The following is a 19,287-nucleotide window of genomic DNA, read 5'->3' on the forward strand; positions in this document are numbered from 1 at the left end:
TAGCAGGCACGTAGCGCCACACTACATTACCCATGATGCCTCAGTAAGGAAGTCTCCGTCCATCATCATCGTTGTCGTCATCGATGGCTTGGAGCGGTCGACGCCGGTTTCGACCTCACAACATCACCTTTGAAACTGGAATGCATGGGAAGATAATGTCTTGCCGCTCGGACAGGTACCTGCGTTCACCTTTTTCGTAAAATAGCCATAATTTTTTGGTTGTTATATGTACGTTCGACGCTTCAATGGTGTCCTCGTACCAAGATGGTATGGTAAATGGGCTGTCACTACTTGTATAGCTCTTCTCTACCTTCGGTATAGTTGCATACACTCCTCAGACAACTCAAATGCATCTCTTCGAGGTAATTAAAGCCTCTAATGTGTAGAATAGTTACTTTTTCAAGATAACTGCAATTTACCGGCTGATCTCGGCGCGTGTGATGTCTTGCCACCAAAAGTAGGTGAGCTGATGACGCGCTATATATATATATATATATATATATATATATATATATATATATATATATATATATTTTATATATATATATATATATATATATATATATATATATATATATATATATATATATATATAAACAAAATGTATTCACCAAAATCAGAGTGTACCCCCTACTGCCCGAAGTCAGCTGCGATATTGGACATGGTTAAATAATAGCTGGACCTAAATCAAACAATTCTTCAAGATTAAATGTAAATGTAATGTACTCGAAAGTGAAATACAATTGAATGTTTTCACTGTGGGGAAAATGGACAGTCTAAAACGCCTAACCCATTAAGACCTAAAGCACCTGGCTCAACAGCTCCCCAAAACCTAAGGTCGTCTCTGGAATCACCCTCTAAAACCTTAAGTTTTCCCAGAAATTCATCCATCCATCCATCCATTATCGATACCGCTTATCCTCACAAGGGTCGCGCTGCGTGCTGGAGCCTATCCCAGCTGTCTTTGGGCAGTAGGCGGGGGACACCCCGAATTGGTTGCCAGCCAATCGCAGGGCACACAGAGACAAACATCCGCACTCACAATCACACCTAGGGGCAATTTAGAGAGTCCAATCAACTTACCCCAGAAATTCAACACCTAAAAAATAATTAATATTTCAGCCCCTGTAGCAGATAAAAACATAATACCATAAAACCAAGAATAATAAAGTGAATTTGCATGTAGCAGTTTGTTGTTTGTACATCCCAAAAGGTTAGTTTGGTGACTTTTGTGTAAAGTACTAGTGCGCATATTTGTTTGCCCACGTGTGACATCATTCATGTCATTTTGTCCCATGTTTTAGGCTAATAAGCTTGCTAATACTACTGATGGTTGGTGGTTTCTTTGGAATAATTTTAGGTTTAAAAAAAAAGAAAAGAAAATCCATCCTTTCATTCATAAATAGGAGATTTTTGCAAATTGCGAACATTCATAAACTTAAATTGATTATGATTCAGTTCCTAGTTTGGCCTGAAACATCCATCAGAAAATCAGTAAAAATGTTGATTCTCAAGTAAAAGCAGATAGCAAATATCTTATTTTGATTAAACACAAAGATAATCAGTCTGCTTTCATGGAGGAATTCAGAAATTGGAGAATCTTCCATATTGAGAGAATATGAGTATTTGGTCAATTTAATGTTAAACAAGGTCTTGAAATGATGAAGCCCTTGTCAAAATAGTTGATTGGTTGGTGATTAAAGAGTTAATTAGTGCACTGCTAACAAATTTAAGGACGGCATGCAGTTGTTGATTACGTAACATGGGTTCCTGATTGTGTACTTGTGTAGATGTATGGCATTGTTCTAATAAACCTCAGCAAATAAATCAATGGGAATGGAATTTCAGTCTCTGTTTGAAATGCTTTTCTGCCATCTTGTGGCATTTTTAGAGAACAACAAACCCCTTTTGGGGCTTTTTGTCTACAGGTTGAGGCTTCCGGCATCATTGCGGCTGTCAAGTTTTTACAGTTTGTGTGGCTCACAAGATCAGTGAGCTGTGACAAAGGATCAGCAGAAGACATGTGCCTTTTTGTTACTTCCGGGTGCTTCTATTAATACCAGCCAAGCAGCTCGCTGTTTCCAGTTTTACACTGATCCTCTTAAGTGCCACACATACACACAAACGCACAAACATGCATGTAGATGCCAGAGAGTAGAAAGGACACGTGGGGACTGAGAGACCGAAAGACGCAGGCACGTAAGCCGGGGTTAGCTTCTGGAAGAGTCGAAATCAAAGCTGACTACGTTATGACTTTCCTAGATTTTCTAGTTTACAAGTTTGGACAGTGTTGAGTGTCCGTCACTGTTGTTTTGAAGTGGTTGCCACGGAGACAGGCCTGATGGAGAGTAGCAGGTTGTCAGCTGAGGCGGATAGAAGCCTGCAGGATTGTAGTGGAGCCAGAATCTCTGGCTGTTGGTCCCTGAGGAGCCACTCCAGGTAGGACCTGGCTGCGCTGCCGTTTTCTGCGGCGGCAAGCAGGACGCCGTTTTTATTTAGTCATTGATTTATTATTTTTACAGCAACACTTCACATGCTGTGCGATCTATAAATAGTGTGGAAATCATCTCTTCAGCTGGGGTTGATGAGGGGTCAGTGGCACACTGGAATGGTATGCTGTTAAAAACGGGGGCAGTCGCAGAGAGCGAAGGGGACCGACCAACAGATGGCAGAGAACAAACAGCAAAAGTAAAGGGCACCAACATCAACACATGATAATATCTGAGCAGACAAACAGATGAAAGAGGGAGTACAACGAACCAAACATATGGGAGTTACTCTCATATCATCTAGCTCAGTAGTAAACGTTTTACACCAAGTACAACCTAAAAAAAACTAAAAGCCTGCAAGTAAGTAAAAAAACTGTGGCATAGCATCTTATTGTAAGTCACTTCAGTACTATAACAGATTTTTTTTTTGATTACTGTATTACTGTACATCAGGGGTCACCAACATGGTGCCCGTGGGCACGAGTTAGCCCCCAAGGACCACATGAGTAGCCCGCAGGCCTCTTCTAAAAATAGTACCCACCTATAGGCCGGTCCGCCTTCCGTCAGCGATTTCAACTGCAAACTTCTCTGTGGGAGCAGCTAAGCGGAAGATGGCATTATATGGGGTTGACAAGACTATGACAACTCCATACAGAGTTGCAGTTTTTCTATTGCAGGCTGCCAATAAATGCGCATTAGTAAATTTTGGTGTGCAGCGAACACACAGTCGCATTTTTTTTTTTTTTTTCCGCGGCGGTCCACTTCAGTCAGCTTAGGCCGTGTCCTCGGTCGCCATGCTGTGCACTTGGTAGAGGTAATTTAATACAAACTGACAAAAGAAGATCCGTCCGTTTGTGTTTTCCAGCGGGAGCGGCGAGGACTCCTTGGACCGGCTCTTGCACCCCACCGGCACCCCTCGCAGGAGGAGCACCACTTCGCTGAGTAAAACAGAGCCGCCCTTGCTCCGCACGGGCACGCGCACTATCTACACTGCCGGGCGACCTCCGTGGTATGACGAGCACGGAGCGCAGTCTAAAGAGGCCTTTGTCATAGGTACTATGCGCAGTCACTTCACCAGTGGTGGCAAGTAAACAAATATGAATACTTTGTTTCTGAACTTAAGTCTGGTATTTGTAGTTTTCAGAAGAATGTATTTTTCTGATTACTATTTACTTTTACTCCCTGCATTTGAAAACAAATATCTGTACTTTGTACTTGTCACTTTTCCAAAATAGGCTACTTACTTTTTTCAACCTTTATGGACAATGACTGCAGTTACACTGTCCCTAGATGGTTTATCTGTTTGTTGTTGTTCTCACTATCAGCACTATAAAAGTAATGAACGTCGTTAAGTATTTTGTGTTAATATAGTCCACAGCTTTGCTAAATTCTGACAAGATCACCAGGACTGAGCTCACATAAGAAAACAAGCCAACCTGTATGTCTTTTAGTAGACCAGATGGAGTTTTTTTGTTACGAATCGCTCTTGTTTGGCTTCTCCATGTTGCTTCTGTTTTTTCGGTCTCAAAAGTCAAGCAATCAAAATCTTAACCGCAGTTGACTTTCCGTCTATTTACGTTTTTTTTGGGGTCATGTCATCATCCACGGAAGTTGAAAAAAGTACATTTTGACAAAGTAAGGAGTAAGAAAGAAATGATATCTGCTTTCAAACGTAGGGAACAAACATGCTAGGCAAAGCGGGCATAATGATCCTTTTGGCAGGCTTGTGTGGCGGCAGCGCCTCGGGGAAGACCACCGTGGCCAACAAGATCATCGAGGCTCTGGATGTGCCCTGGGTGGTGCTGCTGTCCATGGATTCCTTCTATAAGGTGACACCGCCGGCCATTTCTATTGCACTTTTCCTGTCTCAGCTAACTTTGGGCAAAAGCTAGATTCCACCCTGGATTGGTCACCTGTCAATCGCAGGTCACATATAGACAAACAACCATTCACACGTTAAACACATGTTACTTTTGCATGTTATATATTTGGACAGGATTTGTCTCCTGAAGAGCAAGCCTTGGCGACAAGTAACGACTACAACTTCGATCATCCGGGTGCCTTCGACTTTGAGCTGCTGGTCGCCACTCTGCGCAAACTCAAGCAGGGCAAGAGCGTGAAGATCCCCGTGTACGACTTCACCACACACAGACGACAGAAAGACTGGGTGAGTTTGTGTCCTAACTGGCCAAATCAGTCTGTTTGTTGAGTAAATCTCACATCAGATCAAAATATTGTCAAAAATACCTCAGGATCAAGAATCATAGATATATTTTTATCGGATATTTCTTGGAATGAAATAGTTTTAGTGGCAGATCTGTCTCATGCAGTGAGCGTGGGCCAACCCTCATCTTGTCCCACATGCTGCTGGCTGCTTGCATTTGTCACGTAGCCAACACGCACAATCCCTCCCTCCTTCAACAACTTCATGGAGCCATTGTACTTCATTTTAGACATACCTGTCCCATATACGCTCACTGACTGCCTAAGGGCTGTATATGTGTCCCTACTACCAGAGATGGGCATTTCGCAACGAGTAACTCTAAAATCCTCCTCAACAACTAAATTCCTTTTTCGGCCAAGTGACTCATTTGAAATGTCATGGCCATTTTGACACATTGACTTGGGGTGAACCCCTCAGAATTTTGGCAAATGCATTGCGTTTTTTTGGTGGATATTTGGAACATGATCCTCAACACAAAGGAGAACGGCTTGCTACCAAAGAGTTGAGCAATGTTGACAAATAATCAAGTTACACTGTTTTACTCTCATTTGACCAGAGTTTCTATTGCCGTTATCACGAAAATATCAAAGAAAACCTTTTACAAAAAGGCCATTTTTTTCGAAGATTAAAAACGTAATTTCTCTTGAACCAATCGTCCAATTTTCGACATTCTTGGTGCTTTGTACTAACATTGAAGTGGTCATTCCAACCAGACCCAGTGTCTCCGCCCCATCGCCCCCCCCCCCCCCCTTTGCATGCCACTGGTACATACACTGCATATAAATACTTCTACAAAGATTCAAACATACAACCCCCCCAATACTTCCTTCCTCCCATCGTTAATTAGAATTTGCCATTTTTTTCCAGATAGTCATGATGTGAAAGGAGCATGCTTCTCAATTCTGTCTCTGTTGTCTCATGTCTCTGCAGAAGAATGTGTATGGCGCAAGCGTGATCATATTTGAAGGAATTATGGCGTTTGCAGACAAACATCTTCTTCAGGTCAAGTGAAAGAAAGCACTTCTCCACCTCGTGTTGTTTGACGAACCAAGTGAAGCGTATTGAAGCGTCCGTTGGCGTTTGCTCGTCCCGCCCGCAGCTCCTGGATATGAAAATCTTCGTGGACACAGACTCGGACATCCGGTTGGTCCGCCGCCTTCGCAGGGACATCACAGAGCGCAGGCGGGACATAGAAGGCGTCATCAAGCAGTACAACAAGTTTGTCAAGCCGGCCTTTGAGCAGTACATCGAGCCCACGATGAGGCTGGCCGACATCGTGGTGCCCAGAGGTGAGACCTTTCCAATTTTCAACAAGAACTGGTTTTTATTGCCTTTTTTCGTTTTTTGGTAACCATGATTACAAAAAGAACTCTGGCAAAATACACACGAATGAAAAATGCAAGCACAAAAACAACTGACTCACTGCGAGTTAATCACGTGAACTGATTGCGGCCACATATAAGATTCCCTGCTGCCATTTAGTCCGACACTCACTGAAGTCAAATTTTTGTGCAAATCAAAGCAAAAAAAAAATTGGCCACGCCGCAGCTTGTAACTGGAAAAAACATGTAAGTTGGGACAATTGTAAGTAACCGTACTTGTCTTTTCTCTTCTCTTCTTTTTAAGGTGGTGGTAACATGGTAGCCATCGATCTGATAGTCCAGCATGTGCACAGCCAGCTGGAGGAGGTACGTTATACTGTTTGACAAAGTGGCCCCATCTGGTGGACGAATCTTGTATCTACATGTGCTCAAGCAACCAAACTTCAGGTCAAAACTTAGCTACATATCCTAAGACATGACAAAATTTATATTTTGGCCATACTTTACAGGGTGATTGAAAAATAACTCCCTATTTTAACATATTTCAAATGTCTTCATTTTTGGGGGTTGGTTAAAGAGCAAGTATACTCGAGCAATTATCAACAACTTGGAAGGGCGAATATGACACATTAAGTCTTCCATCCCATATGACTTCCTTGTGAAATCAGTTGATACAGTTTTCACTGTCGAATTTTGAATAAAACCCCATACTAAACACGTTGTTATGTTTATTTCCTGTAAGAATGATAGTTCCGAATAAGTTACAAGTGCTTGAAAACAGTTGATTTTTAATCATCTCGTAGATATAACGTACGGCCAAAATGCTCATTTGTGGCCATGAAATACAAAATTGTGGCCACGTTTCATGATTTCCCCGAAAGTTTTTAAAAATGCTTGTGATGGCTGGCATAATATTATTGGCAGATGAGAGCAATTCTGAGCTATTTTCTCTTTTCATTTTCTCTGTCTTATCTGCTACTTTCTCTTTATGCAGCGTGAGCTCAGTGTCAGGTACGCTGAAGTGCATTTTCACTTGACCTCGTGTTGCTGTGTCAAGTAGCTACACACTCATCGTGGACATGAATGTTCTGTTCATTCGGGGGTGTTTCACTTATTTCAAGTCTTCCGTTTCTAGTCTAGAATTTTTAAAACATGAATGAAGTACGCAGGTTTGAATTTATTTAGGGTTTTCACAAATCCAAACAGAGTGAAATACTTAATACAGTACATTCACTTGAATCGTTCAATAAGTGGTGTTGAATGACCTGACCTACTGTTCGTTTTCTGTATTTTCACAGTATTTTCACAGTATGTTATGGGTCAATTTTGAACGTGGCCAAGAATGTTCTTGTAAGCGACAGCTCTTTTAAGAATGTATTAATTAGCTCACGACCGATCAATCATTACCCTTTTTTCAAAATTATCATAATCGGCCGGTGTTTTGCCGATGAAACGCTGTTACATTAATTTGTCATGAAACAGTAAATACTGTTGCATGTCAGAGTCACTCTGAAGGCTGTCCTTGCACCGTTTGTCCCTTAGATAGAGCTCCGACTCCACTCAATTCAATACGCATCTTTCTTGGCATATGACATGATCGTCCCAGTTCTGCGTGGCTCTGCCAACATTTACAACAACAATGTTGGATTACCAAATTACGATGGCGCTGCAGAAGCTGCTCATCACTTCATGGCAAAGAAGATAATGGGTTAGAGAAAATGTGAGTTAATGTTAAAGGCCATCATCATGCATACATCGTTTTTGTTTTTCCATTAACTTCACTTAATACGTTGCTTAGATACTTCAAAATGTGTATAGGCCATATATAGTCTATGGCCTGAATATGAAGATAAATAATTCATTCAGTTCATGCTTTTTGGCATGTTTTTTTACTTGAAAATTCTTCCCTGTTGTAGAGTTAAACACATACTAAAGTACAGTCAAATGTTCTTCTAGCATTTCATATCTTTGTTGTTGTGAGCATTAAGGGCCCAAAAAAAAAATTATTTTACTCAAATATAGTTTTTTTTCCTAATAGGTCAATTCATTGATTATCAGAATTTTTTTCTTGCCAACCGCGCAGCGCAATAGTTGGGAATCGTAATCAAATAATTCATTCAAAATTCAAAGCTAAAGTGAATTTGACATTCATGGCCATAACGAGTGTACTTTAGTTAAACGTCTGACCACAACTGTCAGTGTCGACCTCTCACACTTTAAATGCGCTTTTTTTCTTTTTCTTTTTGTCAGGGCGCTCCTGGCGTCCGCCCAGCAGACACAAACACTGCCGCAGACTCTCAGCGTGTTGGAGAGCACTCCGCAGGTCCGAGGCCTCCACACCATCATCAGGTAGCCCCGCCCACTTGCTCTGCCGCTTCTTTTTCTGTGTTTGCAACAGGCCAGTTTGTAAACCATAGGCACCGGGGTACTTCCGGACGGCAAAAAGTAATTACTTACTACTGTTGACTTGAACTGAAAATGATGACAAAAACCTGTCTGGGGTGCCTGCTAGCTTAATTAACATCAGATCTACAGCTTTCCATCCATTTCTGCGTCAGAAAAGCGCATCTGTGCTATTAATACAAGTAACAAAATATTATTATAAATATTATAATATATTCATACTGCAGGTCAATTCTCTCTCTTATTTTTTATGTTCATATGTTACATGTAATCTGAGTGTCCAATGCGAATTTGTCATGGTGAACATTTCTTTACAATCATGGATTTTCTCTCCACTGCAGGAATAAAGAAACCAGCCGAGATGAGTTCATCTTCTACTCAAAGAGATTAATGCGTCTTCTTATAGAACACGCGCTCACTTTTTTGCCATCACAGGTGTGTAGTTAATTAATAACTATTAAGACAGCTGTGACTCATCATACATAAAAGTGTCTCACAGATCGCCGGTGTCGGGCAGAAACCTCTTATGTCCAAATTTGGTCAATTTCATATTATGTTCACATTATGTTTCATATTTTTACAAATATACTATTACAAATATACTATTACTCAGTCCCCAGGCCCGCATGGGTATGTTATTCTTACAAATGACTGACTGATCTATTGTGTAAAATGGCTTGCTCTATTTGACAATGCAATTTTAATGGCTCAACATTGATGACATTTTTTGGGGTTTTCTGAAATATGTCAGTTTTGGAAATGTGAGGATTCCGCCCAAAGTCAGCGAAATGCAAATCAAACTTTAAATCAGAGCTGGGCATCGCCTACCCGTCATGAAGTTGTGAAGCAGAGTTGTGTACCTTTCGGTCCCACAGACGCAATGACACGTGGCCCATATTGTTTTTATTTCACCGATCACCACGCTGCTGTGCGTGCGTGTGTGTGTCTGTTGTTTTTATTTGATATCATTTCTTTATTTGGCGGAGTGTACGCTTGTGCGGCGCCTGCGTGTGACGTGTACATTAAATTCTCAACGCCGATTGGCCGTTGCCGACAAGGGACGGGCTTGTACCACGTTGGTCAGCTAAACATGCAGACGGGAACCTCATGACGGTTAGGCAATGTCCAGCTCTACTTTCAGTATTTCACTTTTGTTGCGATTATAACACAGAAAAGGCCAATCTTTGAGTGACAAAGTCTTTCAGGTTACACGGCACCACTTGCTGAATATGTTATTTGTTTGTTTGTTTGTTTTTAGTGATTTTTGTTTGTTAGTTTTTGGCTTAGTATCATAACTGATACTAATAGTAAGTAATGGGTCAAAGCCAATCACATACACAATGAAAAGACTCACAAGGAGCATGGTGCAGACGTTACCAGCATGGAAAAGAGTAACAAAATGATATACAGTATATTTTACAGTAAACAATGACAGATACCTAGGTTAATCGTACCTTAGACTCCCAAAGTATCATTATAATGACTAACATGAGCTACAGGAGCATAGCTAGTCTAAATATTAAGGGGGAAACAACAGATAGTTTGTATTTTCCTGAGTTGTATTGTTTAAAAAAAGAAACTACAATAAAGTCCAAGTTTTACATGAAAAAACATCAAATTACACATAATTTGTAGTTTTTACAGGAGTAAAGTATAAATATTATAAACAAAAACTTGAAAATTTTAAGGGAAATACTTAAAATGGAAATCAACGCAAACATTTTTTTTCCAAGACTATGTTCTATGCAAGCCCACTAGTTGAAACAGGGCATTCTGATAAATATTGCGTTTGTGGAATAAGTGTTAATCCACTCGTTTTCAGCCATCTCCGGGGGCGGCCATTTTGTCTTCTGTCAACTGAAAATGACATCACAACTGCTCACAACGACCAATCACGGCTCAGATTCAGAAAACAGGTCAGCCGCGATTGGTTGTTGTGAGCAGTTGTGATGTCATTTTCAGTCGACAGAAGACAAAATGGCCGCCCCCGGAGATGGCTGAAAACGAGTGCATTTTGCTGCTTAACTAATATTCCACAAACGTAAAATTGATCAGAATGCCGTGTTTCAACTAGTGGGCCTGCTGGGAACATATTCTTGAAAAAAATGTTTGGGTTGACTTCCGTTTTAAGTAATGATTCAATTAAAATGTCTTATAAAGGTACGTACAAATTGCATCTAAGTAATATTTAGAAAATATCACTTCTTAACAATTGAATGCAAATGCTTTCAACTTTAAAAGGGCAAAACCACTGAACAGTGCTTAGGCATTGATTCATTTTCAAACCACACGAGGGAGACTCTGCAGCACGGGTGGTACTCGCTGCACACCAAGAATCATTAGTCTTAAAGATACTGTGGATAAACACAAATATGCTACATTATTTGTACTAAATACACAATTTCCAGATCCGTGAAATGGTATTGGATAATTTCCTGTTGCACGCCGGAAGATCTAACATCACTAATGCGCCAATGTTGCGAAACACTAAGAAAATTGTTGAACGTTGGAGTTAAAAAAGTTAGTTTCTTGTGGTAGCGAAGTAAACAGAATGCGTACAATTTTTTATTTTTTTTTTTCAATGCTTTTGTCAACATTCTTGACTCCTGCGCGACCATAAGTAAGCTTTTTGCTTTGTGTCAGCCTTGCAAGGTCCACACTCCACAGGGCCACGAGTACCAAGGGCATAGATACGTCGGCAAAGGGGTGAGCGTTGTTCTCCGGCCAAGCAAGCGTGCTTTCCAGTGCTGACGCGCTGACTCATACCCGCAGATCACCGGCGTGTCCATCCTGCGAGCGGGAGAAACCATGGAGCCAGCTCTGAGGGCCGTGTGCAAGGACGTGCGCATCGGCAAGATTCTCATCCAGACCAACCTGGACTCGGGCGAACCGGAGGTAGGAGCCTTCATTAGTTTACTACTCGGGTTGCATATGGAATCGTATCGTATATCTTATCGAATCGTTTTTTATTGCATGGATATATAGAGTCCGAGAAGTTTTCAATTGGAAACCTTCGAGGGGAATTTATCGGAGTAAAGAGGAAGTAAACCAGGAATTTACAAAATGAAGGTTGTCTCGTTACTCACTGACTCGCAGTGGTTTTCAAAGCAGCCATTTTAGAGCACATTCCAGGGGCGGAGCTATGGGTGTGCCTGAGTGTGCACAGGCCCACCCAGATTGAGAGACTGCGAGACATGAGAATTCCATGGCGCCATTTTGAAAATAATCCACACTTTGACTGTGAAATTAACTTGTGTCGTGGGTCCGAAAGTTATCGCCAGTGATGTGTTCGCGGCTCATACAGGCTACTTTGAGGGAGCGTATGTGCATTCACTTTTTTATAATTCCAATAAGAGCAAGTGAATCAAAATACCGTGCTCATAACTGAATACATAATTAGGAGACGGTGTAAATTGAGAGTTCACTAGGTTGCCAAGCAACACAATGCAGGAGTGACGCATCCAGTGCAAAATAAATAAATACACGCATGTCGCATCAAGTACAAAGAAAAAAATGACTATAATTTTTTGCCCCCATCAGCATGTGGAAATGCTCTTCTCGTGTAGAAAAAAGTCTGCTGGCGCTGATCTTTTTTTTTCTTTTACCATTTAATGGGATATAATCGTTGTAATGTAGAAGGGACACATAAACAGCCGTTGGGCAGTCGGTGAGCATATATGGGACAGGTGCAGCATAATTCTGAACGCACCCATCATGAGGGAATGGGGTCTTTGGGGACGGCGAGCTCTGGGGCGTGTTTGGAAATATCCTCCGAGCGTGCACTGCTTCACTCCAACCGTTCGGAAACTCAGAGCGTTGTTAAAATGTGCCATGTGGTTATTCAGAGTGTACCAAAAACAGAGTGCAGGTGTGCGCTTTAGGCACTCCAAATGGGGGCACGGTGCACCAGGGCGTCAGGCAGTACAGGTGGAAACAGTTGAAGCGGGAGCTGCTGATTGGTTTAGAACATAGGCTGTAGTTGTAAATTAATGAGAGGGGAGCGCTCTCTGCACTCTCTGAACATACACTCTCTCAGAGTAATGTCAGTGTGAATTTCCCAACACGACCTTAATGTTCATGGTCTCGGTTTTTGTAAACCGTTAAAAAAATAAAAGAAATCAACATTTCTTGACTGGTTCAACTTAGAAGGAAAGAAGGGAGAAAAATAGGAAGAAAACCTACAAAATAGCTAGATGAAGTTATGGTCACAACTTAAAATCCACGATCGAGTGAATCCAGAATCACAATACTGTGAAGTGGCGTGGGAACACTGTCATACAAACAGATTTAAACACATGTAAAGTATTGAGAGACCCAATGGATTGGACAAAAATATTGTATAAACAGTGTAACAGTGTACTGATCTCTCCATGTTTAAAGCAAACAAATTCCGTCGTTTCACAACTAAGAATCATGAGTAATCATGGCCAAAGATGTACATTACAGCATAAAATGAACCTATATATCCGTCGCTTTCTCATTCCACATTCAATAATCTAAAGCAAAATGTAGTCTCATTTTAAAATACTTCCTGTTTTCACACTTTTTTTTTTCCAGTGAGTGTCAAACAAAATACTGTCTCGCCATCTAGTGGTGGGCCATGGAATCACACACCAAATAAACAGGAGGCAGAACAAACCCTTTTATAAACTGTACTTTTTTTTTTAAATAGCAGATCCGTGACCCCAGAACCCACAACGGAGGGTGATTTACGGAATTTAACAGAGTTGGGCATCACCTAACCGCCACCTCGTTCCGTCCTGCGTATATAATCGCCCACATGGTCCTGATCCATCTCTCATCGGCGACAGCCAGTCAGCGTCGAGAACGTAATCTTCACGTCACAAGCAGGCGCCGCACGAGCAGACACGTCGCCAAACAAAGAAAAAATATCAAACAAAAACAACAGACACACACACACACACACACACACACACAGTATGGTGATCGGTGAAATAAAAATATGGGACACATGTCATTGTGTCTGTGGGACCGCAAGGTACACAACACTGTTTTATTTTTTCCTTACTCGGCTGTGTGTCAGGAGTGCGGCACCTCCGTATGATGTGGTACAGGTTAAATCCATTTTCAATGTCGTTTGGCCGACTGGGACCACGTGGGTCGATTGAATATGCAGACGGGAAATCGGCGATGCCCAGCTCTGGTATTTAAAACTGTTAAAAGTTGGACTTGCAAATACATCTGTTGAAATGTCATGCTTTTAACTGTATAATTTTGCCTAGATGTTGGCTATTGGATTTTTTTTTTCAGAACTCCCCAGCTTTACTTCCCATGAATATTTCTGGAAACTTTCTTGAAATTGACCATAAATGTCCCCCAAGCTTGGCACCTATAGCGAGCTAATCATCCAACCTCAAGGACACCGTTAAACAAAAGACGAAAAGACTTTTAGCGATCGTTTCTCTCCACGTGATGGGCGTCTCCTTGGCAACTACTCCTCTTGCTTCTGTAACCATGGCAACTCATCTCTTTGCCAGCTACATTACCTGCGCCTGCCCAAAGACATCAGCGAAGATCATGTCATCCTAATGGACAGCACTGTGTCCACCGGGGCTGCTGCCATGATGGCCGTTCGAGTACTTCTGGTGGGTTTGCCCAATCGGCTACATATACACATCACCACAACATTATGAACACGTTTGAGCTCTCAAAAAGATGAAAATGCTCATTTTTTGGACACAGCATAAGCATGATTTATTCTTGCGGCTTGTTGAACTGTCCTGTATCATGCTGTGAGCTGAGTTAATCCGCTGTTTTTAGCCATCTCTGGGGGCGGCCATTTTTTTTTACCTGTTTTCTGAAGCTGAGCTCTGATTAGTCGTTACTTGAGCCCTGAGCAGTTGTCATGTAATTTTCAGTCGACAGAAGCGACAAAATGGCCGCCCCCTGAGATGGCAAACAAACCATCATAGATTTTGCTGCTTAACTCATATTCCACAAACGCAATATTAATCAGAATGCCTTGTTTCAACTAGTGGGCCTGCAGGGAACATATTCTTGAAAAAAATATGTTATGGTTGATTTCCCTTTTAAGTGTACGTAGGCGCTGGCAGAGATTTTTACGGTCAAAAGATGTCCCAGTCAAGGACATACTTCGCATTCAAAGGGATAGGGTTGGTTCACAAAACAAAATTGGTATCCACCTTTTTCCTAAACCCAATAAATACCTTCTCCTGGATTACACACACAAAGACAGGCTGGGCTTGTTTCTGTCAATCAGTGAAATGGCGTCCTGACTGCTGTGGCATAATCCATGTGTTGTATTACATGTGTCAAACCACTAGAGGGCAGACTATGTCTGTGCAGTGTTACTGCAGGGAGCTCACATGAAGTGTTGAGCAGTCAGTTCATAAAGGCAGCTCCGTGGTATTGCAGACAGTGGTCTTGCTTTTTAAAATAACCCAACACAACACGTCAGTCAGTACTTTACCCCGTTAGGGACGAATAGAGGGACGGACAAAAACCCACTTCTGTCCTTTTCAAAAGACTTCTCGTCCTCCGTCTGCCCGTCCGTACACAAAATGACCGTCCGTCCGTCCGTTCCGTCCCTGGGACGGAATGCCCATCCCTGCAAAGAAGGATGTGCTGTACATCTCGTTGACACAAGATGGGGCATGTGCGTGCAGGACCACGAAGTGCAGGAGGAGAAGATTCTGCTGGTGTCGCTGCTGATGGCCGAGCTCGGTGTGCACTCGGTGGCCTATGCCTTCCCCAAGGTGAAAATCATCACCACAGCTGTGGACAAGAGCTTGGACCACTCGTTGCACGTCATTCCCGGCATCGGTAAGACGTCACTGGCGCTTTCTTACCCACTCAATCCGATGAGAGCAGCTCCAACCCACACTACTTGCAAAAATTTAGATAATAATAGTTTCCCATGAAGTTTTAGGATGAGCTGAAAACGTACTACAACCTTCACATGTGAACTTAATTTGACCATATGTAAACTTTTGAATCCACATTTCTAACTGTTCAATATTTTAGTATTTAAGTGGAGCAGGATAGGGCCTACTCATGCCTGGCCTCCTCAACTCTCAAATTTTTAGTCAGCAAAATTCAACTTTTCTTGGAATTAAAACAACAGGCTTTGATAAAATGACTGGTTCATCTTTCTTCAGTGGTTTGCTCTGTACAAACATGATTGATTGGGCTTCAAATAAAACTCATTAAAAGGGATGATAATTTGTTTACAGTAGAACTATAATCAGACTGTATTGTAAAGTTGATGTATAGGGTTGGGCACTGAGAACCGGGAATCGAGTGGAAGGTTAGCCAATCAACTGGTGTTCAGTAGCATGCTTTCAGTAACGACTGCATTATGGTATTGTCATGAATTTCTCAAAAATAAAGCTCTTGTGAAAAATAATACTAAATAATAATACAAAAAAAAGTGGTATACTGGTTAAAAACAGCCCTTTGAGTAATTCGTGGTAAAATTCACAAATAGTAAAAAGTTCATGAAATTAAAGGACAGTGACGTTCATGTGACTTGTTCAAAAATAACGTTTGTTTTGTTGAGAATCGGATTCGAGAATCGTTAGGAACCGGAATTTAATCAAAGAATCAGAACCGGAATCATCCGAATTCAAATGATGCCCAACCCTCTTAATGTATCTGACAGTTGCCATTGAGAGCACTGATGGGGAGACAGTCATTTTTCTGTATATTATATACAGTCTCGTTGGCGTCGGGTTGAAACCTCCTATCTCCGAATTTGGTCTATTTCATACTTCACAAATCAAGGTGAATTTTGCCATGTCGATCCTTTGTAGAGAGTACTGGAAACATTAAATAGTTGCACATGCATTCACAGGGTTACAGCAGGTAAAAATTAAGTTCAACTGTAATGGTTATAGGTCATCCTGAAATTTCACACGAAAGCTTCAAACTTTTTGCAAATTGAGTGTATGTTATGCTTGTGTGCTTTCAGGGGACTTCGGGGACCGCTACTTTGGCACGGATGGATTTGACAAATGCAATGATGAGGAGGACGGGGAACAGCAGCCAGACTGAAGTGCCAAACATGCAACCACTAGTTGTAAAGACTTCATGGTGAATTTTTAAATAGTCTGAACTCTTGGCACAATGTTCTTTTTTTTTTACAGCAGGTGAGTTTGGGTCCACTTGTAAACACCTCGACACCATCAGGAATCTTTTGACTCTCAGACAGCAGCAGTCTCCCGACCGTATGCAATAGCAGTGTTTAGATTTAACATGATTTTATTCAGGAGTTCATTGTAACGGCTTTTCATTCATGTTTTTTTTGGGTGTATTTTACTATACTATACTATACTGCTCATTTTAGTTGCAACATTGTCAAGGGGATAAAAAGGCTTCATAGACAACCAAAAAAACTGACATAAAGTCACAAAAATGTAGAATGCAAAAATGTACACTCTAAGAGCAACTATATTTTCCACAACTATATTTAACTTCCCTTTTAAAGCAACACTGGGTAAGGTTTCGACTTTAATAAAATATTTTCATAACTCTTCTGATGAAACATCGACTTACAACTGGTTGAATGGTATGTTTGTCGTGGCCTGAGGGGGTCTGTATCGCTTTGGCACGAAGCAATTTTGAGAAGGGTGGCAACAACCCTGCCACACAAAAAAACCTACAAATGTGCTGACTGCCATACGTCCCCCTTTCCCCATTCGTTACAAAGACCGTAGTCGATTCTCACATCAATGTGCAATTACTGATGTCAAGGCAGAAGCTGCAAAACAACCAAAGAAACCAAAAGTTTTGTCTGGAGAGACAAAATAAAATAAAATGGGAGTCTACCCGGATAAAAGAACGTTCAAGGATCAACATTGGCCCGGCTTTCACTCGTTGGCTCGAGCTCAAAGACGAGGACGGATTTCTGACCGACGCTGCATTGATTCTATTCCTGCTGGACTAGTAAGTAGCTTTCCATACTCAAATCAAAATGATCATGCTAATGTTATCGCAAATTTGTTAGCCAAAGTTAAACGTTAATTTTCAACATTATGTTATATTATTTGGACACAATTAGATTCACTGAATCATCGCCATTTATCCTAAACATAGCCACTGGGAGAAAAAATGCAATTCAGTCCAACTACAGGCGAACGAGAGCTCGGGATTTCACGACAGTACAACATTATGTGCCGCGCCGCTGGGGCTCACGGGAAATGTGTTTCACTTCAGGCAAAACACTACCGCTTTTGTCCATATGGCGCCGCCATAATCAACGAAAACTGAAAAGTTACCCAGCGTTATCATGAGCCTGAAGCCAAAATAAGCCGAAGTGTAAAGAGGGTCGCCAAACACACCGATGACAAAAAAAAAAGTACTCTTGCAGCTAAATGGGAATCGCGCAGACACAGGCTGCAGGTCTCTTATCAAATCCTAAAGGACTGCTGGTGTCGCTACTAAAGAAAGGTGAAGGAGTCCAAGAGGGAACACGTGTCAAGTGTTAGACAGGAAAATCGCCATGATCCACGAGCTCTATTTAAAAGATTCTGACTGAAGCCCCGTCAGGCGATTTGGACGGAGTCGTCCTCTGAAATGTGCAATAGATTTTTGCACTTTTTCATTGACAAGGTTGCTACAGCTATGACTCTCGTTTCGAACGCCACATTTGACCCCTCTGTCCACATTCCTTGTTCTGCAGTGTCTTTGCGTTATCTCGCTATCTTTACGAGGGACCGCAAAGTTTTTTTTTTGTTTTTTTTAACTTCCATGTCAACTTAGGGGCTCGGTAGATATCAATTGCCGGCATCAGGCCAAAACCTCGTAAGTCACATTTTGATTCATTGAATATTTTTTCACAAATCTAGACTATTGGTCAGTCCACACGCGTGGGTGTTACTTTTACACCTTACCGACCAATCTAACGTGTTTAAAATGGCTGGCTCTCTTTCATGATGTAATGCTAATGGTTGAATAAACTTGCCATTTGTGGTGGTTCCTGAAAAGTGACTATTTCAGAGGTGTGTAGGTACTTCCTGTGTACAGCATGAGTACTTATGCCACCTTTGCGTAAACAAACACGCGCCGGAAGAATGTCAAACGTGTCCATTGTCATACACTTAACGCCCTGCAGGGGTCAGTGGTGATTATATTTAGTTCGTTCTCAATAACAGGAAGCGATTTACCTCGCGCAGCTTGTTCAAACATGCTTATTTCCACATTCATCCATCTGTAACGGTTGTGACTTGTCCTCTGCAGAAGGGGTGCGTAAAAAATCAAATAAAGGTGGCATATGAGGGTTTGCAAAATAAATAAAAGCACAAGTCGTGTTAATTACCCACCCCAACGCACGCACCACTCGTGATGACGGCGTTATTCGATGTCACTGCGAACCTTCTCTTCGACAGCGTGTTTTTATGATGAGAACGACGTTCTCGTTCATGCGCTCATGCGCTCATTCACGTCGCACGATGGTCAAGACGTATGGATCCCCACCCCCACACATCCACGCGTGTTTTGGCTCGCTCGGCGGATGTCACACTACGCACGCACGCCGCGTCTTCCAAGACTCACTCGAACACGTGACTCCTGCCTCAAGGTTAACCTGTTGCCATGGAGACAAGTCCGCCAATGAAAATTCGGCAGACTGTTGCGATGTCGGCGGCAAGCTTTTTGTTTTAAGGGGTGACCTATTTTCACCCCCGCCACCCTTCGGAGTCCCCCCTTCTCTTCTACTTGCGCACGAGCACGCGCAGCTCCTCAGACGCGTGCAGAAGATAAAAACAACAACAAATTGTTTGCTCTAGGTCTGACAACAATTTAACCCTTTTTATTGTTCATTTTCCATGTGCTGTGGGCCATGAATGTCCTCATGGTCCATATCAAATGA

The 19,287-nt window shown here is 41.8% G+C and overlaps 1 protein-coding gene across 2 annotated transcripts; it reads left to right on the forward strand.

The window, feature by feature from the left end:
• Positions 1-57: 57 nt before the first annotated feature.
• Positions 58-17,217, forward strand: uckl1a (uridine-cytidine kinase 1-like 1a). Of its 2 annotated transcripts, none has more exons than XM_086044447.1 (15): positions 58-175; positions 3,355-3,542; positions 4,212-4,318; positions 4,486-4,656; positions 5,644-5,715; positions 5,813-6,002; positions 6,340-6,401; positions 7,030-7,046; positions 8,286-8,384; positions 8,780-8,873; positions 11,082-11,144; positions 11,211-11,333; positions 13,937-14,044; positions 15,086-15,242; positions 16,390-17,209. In XM_086044447.1, exons 1-15 carry the CDS (start codon positions 84-86, stop codon positions 16,470-16,472), a joined length of 1,626 nt encoding a protein of 541 aa, XP_085900573.1. In that variant the 5' UTR covers positions 58-83; the 3' UTR covers positions 16,473-17,209. The 2 variants fall into 2 exon arrangements, with proteins under 2 accessions (XP_085900573.1, XP_085900568.1); XM_086044442.1 differs by lacking the exon at positions 58-175 and adding an exon at positions 2,156-2,439 and having other exon boundaries at positions 16,390-17,217.
• The last annotated feature ends 2,070 nt before the right edge of the window (positions 17,218-19,287 follow it).

The sequence above is a fragment of the Filicampus tigris genome, chromosome 1 (assembly GCF_054856515.1).
Source record: "Filicampus tigris isolate MCC_2025a chromosome 1, RoL_Ftig_1.0, whole genome shotgun sequence".
In the NCBI taxonomy this organism is placed as follows: domain Eukaryota; kingdom Metazoa; phylum Chordata; class Actinopteri; order Syngnathiformes; family Syngnathidae; genus Filicampus; species Filicampus tigris.

What these genes read in the sequence shown, in the direction of transcription:
- uckl1a (XM_086044442.1), top strand. Translation starts at nt 2,342, where the DNA reads ATGGAGAGTAGCAGGTTGTCAGCTGAGGCGGATAGAAGCCTGCAGGAT. An exon ending in TCCCTGAGGAGCCACTCCAG is followed by an intron (nt 2,440 to 3,354) that starts GTAGGACCTGGC and finishes TGTGTTTTCCAG; the next exon opens with CGGGAGCGGCGAGGACTCCT. An exon ending in CAGACAAACATCTTCTTCAG is followed by an intron (nt 5,716 to 5,812) that starts GTCAAGTGAAAG and finishes TCCCGCCCGCAG; the next exon opens with CTCCTGGATATGAAAATCTT.